The sequence below is a fragment of the Lathyrus oleraceus genome, chromosome 3 (assembly GCF_024323335.1).
Source record: "Lathyrus oleraceus cultivar Zhongwan6 chromosome 3, CAAS_Psat_ZW6_1.0, whole genome shotgun sequence".
NCBI lineage: Eukaryota > Viridiplantae > Streptophyta > Magnoliopsida > Fabales > Fabaceae > Lathyrus > Lathyrus oleraceus.
Genome location: NC_066581.1, coordinates 178,251,361 through 178,257,360, shown reverse-complemented (window position 1 = coordinate 178,257,360; position 6,000 = coordinate 178,251,361). Strand labels below are relative to the sequence as shown.

The following is a 6,000-nucleotide window of genomic DNA, read 5'->3' as shown; positions in this document are numbered from 1 at the left end:
ATGGACAAAGCTTTTTGGCACCCTCTCCTTCAAGAACTTTAACATGCAATAAAGATAATGATGGATTCAAGAACTCTCCTCCCTTTCCTTAGGGTTTTCACCCCCTTCTAGCTTTTTCTCCTTTCCTCTTAATTCTGAACTTGAAAAGAGAAAACAATAAGAAAAATGAAGGAAAACTCCCGATTTGACCTTATATAGAAGACACCATTGTCCTTGTGATTAACTCTCAATTACTAATGATGCAATTGCCTCTAGATTAGGGCTAAATTCCTAGTTTGTAAGAGGTTAAACCATATTAAAAACAAGATCATTACCTCTAGATTAGGGCTAAATCCCTAGTTTGTAAGAGGTTAAACCATATTAAAAACAAGATCATGATCATTAGCAACTAGGGCATTACTGATAGAATTGGCTATTTGGAAGTACCGGAAAAGAAGAATCATATCCCAAAGGGAAAGAAGGACTCCTATATTTTGTGAAGTAGAAATATATAATGAATACACAAGTAGTTTCTTAATTTAACAAAAAAGGATTTTACTGTACAATTTCTACGGTGCAGATCCTTTGGCGTTTTACAGAGACAATCCAGAATCATCATCCTCTTCGATGGAGGAGGCGTAGATAAAATACAGAGCCCAGATAAGACCGAAGACACCAAACAAGAGAAAATTTTACCCTATACCCCTACAATTGTACCCATACCCTTACATTTAAATTTTTTTGACCAAAATACCCTCATATAAATAGGGTATATTTTCCGTTTCAAATTTTTTTTACCATTTTCGTTGAAGACTTCCGGAGAAGAAAAATATTTGGCGTTTTTGCATTGTATACCGGAACACTTAAGAGTAAGTCTTCCGGTTTGGAAATTGTATACCGGAACACTTCTCTAAAGAGTTCCGGTTTCTGTAAAAAAAAAAATTAAAAAAAAAAAAAACGTACCGGAAGACTTAAAGAAAGACTTCCGGAACACAAAAAAAAGCAAACCGGAACACTTCTCCAAAGAGTTCCGGTATGCAAAATTTTTTGAATTTTTTTTATGTGAACCGGAACTCTTTCCTTAAGTGTTCCGGTTTGCTTTTTTTGTGTTCCGGAAGTCTTTCCTAAAGTCTTCCGGTTTGGAAAAATACATACCGGAAGTCTTTTTGCAGGAGTTCCGGTGCGAGGGGTGTGAAAGTGTAATTTTTGCAATTTTCAACTGAATGGTAAAAATGAAATGGTAAATTGGTTAAAACCAATTAAGGGTAAAATGGGAATTTTTAAATTTTTGTAGGGGTATGGGGTTAATTGTAGGGGTACAAGGTAAAATTTTCCAAACAAGATCCAACCAAGAAGATTATCGCTAAGCCCAAAGGGAAGCCCAGTTCCTTCAGTGCTCATTCTCTCATCTACCAAAGCCATGGCTGCTGGGCTTGACAAGGTTGCAGCGGATATAGCTGCTATCATGGCTGCTCCCATTCCTATGTTTAAGCTGCTTTCTTGCACATCATGCCTTCCTTCAATGGAACACCTCACTCCTCCAACCTTAGCCATTGACGGCAATCCTATAGAATTACTTTTGGAATAAACTGGTTGATTCTCTAGAAATATTAAATAATTGAGGATAAATAAACTTGCCAACAACGGTTTGGAATGAGACTCCAAGAGGTTGCTTGGAATAATGGTTGTCATTTTTCTTCAATATCGATTCAGGTTTCCAAGTATGGGTAGCCAACTTCTGTCCGCACTCTTGTTTATTTCATACAAATGGGAAAGTATGTCGCAGTCGTTATTATCATTGGTGCATTGTCAATCTATACACCACACACCGTAGATTGGAAAATGAAAACCCGTTAGTAGATACTATATCCATATCTACAAACATCCAATTAAGTTTATCCACGTTTCATGCGATATGTTTGGTTTGCTGCCCAACACTTCACTTGCACAACCATTGCTTCCCTATCACTCGTGAATCCCCAACCATAACTAGAAGACACTGAATGTAAATTCCAGAACACCACATATCATTCTCCACGGATGAGATGTTTGGTAATACTTAATTTTACATAGTAGTAATTGATTTGAAATTTTGTGAAAATAAGTATGATGGTAACATTCCTATGTAAATTACATTAAAAAAATGTACTCCTAAATAGTAGTACAATAAATTAATATTACACGAATAATACTTGAATACCCACTGCTTTCTAACCTCGTGAAACAGGATAAAGGAGCACCAAGCAATTGGCTCAACAATTGAAATGATAGTAGTAATTTCAATAATCATGTAAATCTATCCTCGAAAGTGAAAGTAAAACATATCTTCGACTTCTAGTCGATCAACACCTGCCAGGTAGAATCATTTTAGTTGTTGGGCTACGCCTGGGTATTGCAACGTTGCAAAAGAGGGAGGTCAAACTTGATAAAGTTGGACCAATAACCCTTGTATCTTGCCAAGCAAATATCCATCCATGGCTTCCTAATTCCATCAAAGTGGATAACAGCAGCTTGCTCAATCTTATTTGTGTCAATGACCGAGTCATAACCAAGGCCAACAATGTGCCACCGTCTGTCCAAAACCATAGTTTTGTTATAGAAGGTGAGCCAGGCTAATGGCAGACTGCCGGTGCTAAACAATGGCATATTGGAACCCTGCAATTAATTACCCAGTGAAAATCACATCACATTATCGTTGCATCAGAACTTTATAAAAAAAAAATCTGTTTCTGCTCCATCTTATGCAATTTGAATAAGAACATTCATTAGAATCAAACATCAAAGTTAGAGATACAAAAACATAGATTTTTTTCTATTTTCATTTCTTAGTTTTTACTTTTAATATTACAGAAAAGCCACTTGTTTATATTCTTTTGCAATGAACAGTGAAAGCAACAAAAAAATTGTTCTAATTCTAAATTACTAAACCAATGCAAGGAGCAACCGAGAGATTTGGGGGATGGTGTAAAATAGATATAGACCAAACAAAGAAAATAACTAGAAGCATGTAACAAAATATATATTTCTGTAAGCATACCTTTTGCAAATATTTGTGATAGACACCAGTTAAATTATGCCTCCTCCACTGCTGCAAATCAAACAAATTCATCCCAAATGCCCATGTACAAGCATTGACATCAAACCTCTTTGCAATGTAGGGATTTGAGAAGTTTATGAACATATCCATCCTGCGAAATGAAGTTTCACCTTCCTGGCAAGTCCCAACTCCTGCGATAACTTTTTCAATCATGTCAGTATTCCATAGTTTGCTATGATCTTGTTGCACCACCACATCATGATCAAAGAGCAGAATCTTATTTAGAGTGGGGAAGATATCTGGCAGGTAGAAATGGAGGTAGTTCAATTCAGAAGTATATCTTAGATCACTGGAATTTTGTTTCTTGAATGTATTGTACTTGGACAACCACTCAAAATTGTCTATGTTCTGTATGTGGATGGTGGCTTTCCCAGGAGGGTTAGAACCACATTAAGATTGAAGGAAAGTTGAGTGAATTAGTCACTATATGTAAAACAAGTTTTTACTGTTCCTGCAATTTAAAAGTCGTCGTCAAGTTTTATTGCCATTATATATACAAACTTAATACTTCTTAGGAGATATCATATAGCTTTCCTATCTCATTGTGTTTCATGTATTGGCTAAAACTTAGACACCTCTATAAATTGCTTAAGACTGACATTGTAGAAGAGGTAATCCTCTCTGGAAAATTACTTTTTTTTTCTATGATGCATAGGTACGGGTACGGTACCCGGTACTGCAAACAGCATTTTAATAAAAAACAAAGTACGGGTACGTCATTAGAAAATAAGAATTTGTGAATAAGATGTATTAATAGATAACTAAATTGTTCAATTTACAACACATCAACATAGAATATATTTGTCTATCCAAAAATAGATAACTAAATTGTTCAATTTAATGATGATATTCTTAAAATAGCTAAAATTAATACAAGGAACAAACTCCTAGAGATTTTTTGTCTTTGTTCTGTCCTAATCCTAATGTGGCCACCTCCAATAATCTTACTCTCAAAATACGAGTGTACATCCCATGATATTTGGGTGTTCGTCATTCGGTCATGTCATGTCCATAGTGATGTAGATGGAAACTTAATTTTAAAGCCTTAAAATGTGTTTATAGAATATATTTGTCTATCCAAAAAGAACACAAATGCTACCACCCTCCATCACATAACTCTGTTCCTTTTACTTCCTGGCCTTACTTTCAGACCAGAAGTTGAGGTTCAAACTAGATGTGGCAATGTTGAGACTTAAATTGATTCTAAAATAGATGGAAATGTTGGAACTGGTGTAAGATACGAGAAGAGTATAGTACATACAAGAAAAAATGACATTCCTGTTGGATCTTAGTAAAATGCAAAGTTGGTAGCTAAAAGATTCATTCAAACCCATGGAGTGGATTACTTGAAAACATTTTCTCCATTGCAAAAATAAATACATTAGAGAGCTATTATCCCTAATACCTAATTGTGGTTGGCATTTGCAAAAATTTGATATAAAAAATGTCGACGAACTCAAAGAAGTTTACATGAAATTGTTCCTTGGATATGGTGAACAAATTGCTTCCCTCACTGTTTGTAAGTTAAAGAAGGCATTATATAGACTAAAACAATTACCAGGAACATATGTGGTTTGAAATATTCACTAAAGCTTAGATTTGAACTTCAAACAACTAAAGAGGCCATACTCTTTTATAATGAGTCAAAGGGAATAAAAGTGTTATTGGTGTATTGGTGTATGTGGACGACATTATATAGTGATGGGTGATGACGAAGTGGAGCAACAATTGTTAGATCAACGCCAGAAAAAAAATGAGATTAAGACCTTGGAAAAAAACAGAAGTATTTTCTTGAAATTGAAGTGGCCTACTCTAAAAAAGAAATTATTATACTCCAACAGAAATATATTACAGATCTTTTGGAAAAGGCTGACATCCTGCAAGTACATCAATCGATCCAAAGGTAAAACTGGAGAACGTTGAAGATATTGTAATTGATAAGAAAATGTGTCAAACACTAATGACAAACATATATACCTATCATATTTACAAGACAAGATGTTGCATTTGCAGTAAGCTTAGTCAGTCAGTTAATACACCAATCAAAGGACTCGTGTATAAGCTACATCAATCAAAAGGGACTCATTTATAAGCTGCATTCAGAAATAGGAAATGTTTGAAAGAAACTTCGGGAAGAGAAATTCGAATTTTTTTTTTAAATATCCAGAAATTAAAAAAAAAATTCAAAATTAACCCATTTTTCAAAAAAATTACACAAATGGCCAATTTTGCCCTAATTTTACCCTTAGGCGCCACCCTAGTTGGCGCCTACCCTTAATGGGTAGGGCAAGTCGCCACTAGGGGTGGCGCCTATGCCCAAACCCTTTTTTTTTTTTTTTTTTTTTTTTTTTTTTTTAAATGTTTTATTAATTTTTTTTTTTAATTTTTTTTTTTTAAATATTAGATATTTGATAAATATATTTTTTTTATAAATTATATTAATTTATATTAACACTTATATATAAATAAAATTATTACAAGATATATATATATTAATTTATATATATATTAATTTTATATATATATATATATATATATTAATTTAATTTATAAACAATTAATATTATACACATTTATCCTAATATATATAAATATTTATTTACAAGATATATATATATATATATATATATATATATATATATATATATATATATATATATATATTAATTTATATATATATTAATTTATATATATATTAATTTAATTTATAAGTAAATAATATTATTTATAAATTAATTTATATATGTATAAAGATATGATAGACAATATTTTTAAAGATAAAGATAAAGATATAAAGATAATAAACAGAAAATATTTTTATTTAAATAATAGATAAGACAAATATTACAAAGATATGATTAATTACATATGATGCGGTCCCTTGTACGATCCGCACGGGGGAGGTCTGGTTACTCGCCTAGACG

At 32.7% G+C, this 6,000-nt stretch overlaps 1 protein-coding gene and 1 pseudogene across 1 annotated transcript; both read right to left on the bottom strand.

The window, feature by feature from the left end:
• Positions 1-572: 572 nt before the first annotated feature.
• On the bottom strand, positions 573-1,801 carry LOC127126102 (photosystem II reaction center W protein, chloroplastic-like; annotated as a pseudogene).
• A 285-nt stretch (positions 1,802-2,086) lies between these two features.
• LOC127126101 (probable galacturonosyltransferase 6) lies at positions 2,087-3,462 on the bottom strand. Its single transcript, XM_051054960.1, has 3 exons — positions 3,017-3,462; positions 2,491-2,634; positions 2,087-2,441 (listed from the first exon to the last, which is right to left on the bottom strand). The coding sequence occupies exons 1-3, from the start codon at positions 3,227-3,229 to the stop codon at positions 2,322-2,324; spliced, it is 477 nt and encodes a 158-aa protein (XP_050910917.1). The 5' UTR covers positions 3,230-3,462; the 3' UTR covers positions 2,087-2,321.
• Positions 3,463-6,000: the final 2,538 nt, after the last annotated feature.

Excerpts from the sequence above, each read along its gene's own strand:
- LOC127126101 (XM_051054960.1), bottom strand. The coding sequence starts at position 3,229 with ATGATTGAAAAAGTTATCGCAGGAGTTGGGACTTGCCAGGAAGGTGAA. Across the intron at positions 2,635-3,016 it reads ATCACAAATATTTGCAAAAG|GGTTCCAATATGCCATTGTT; the intron begins GTATGCTTACAG and ends AATTAATTGCAG. Across the intron at positions 2,442-2,490 it reads ACACAAATAAGATTGAGCAA|GCTTGGCAAGATACAAGGGT; the intron begins GCTGCTGTTATC and ends GGATGGATATTT.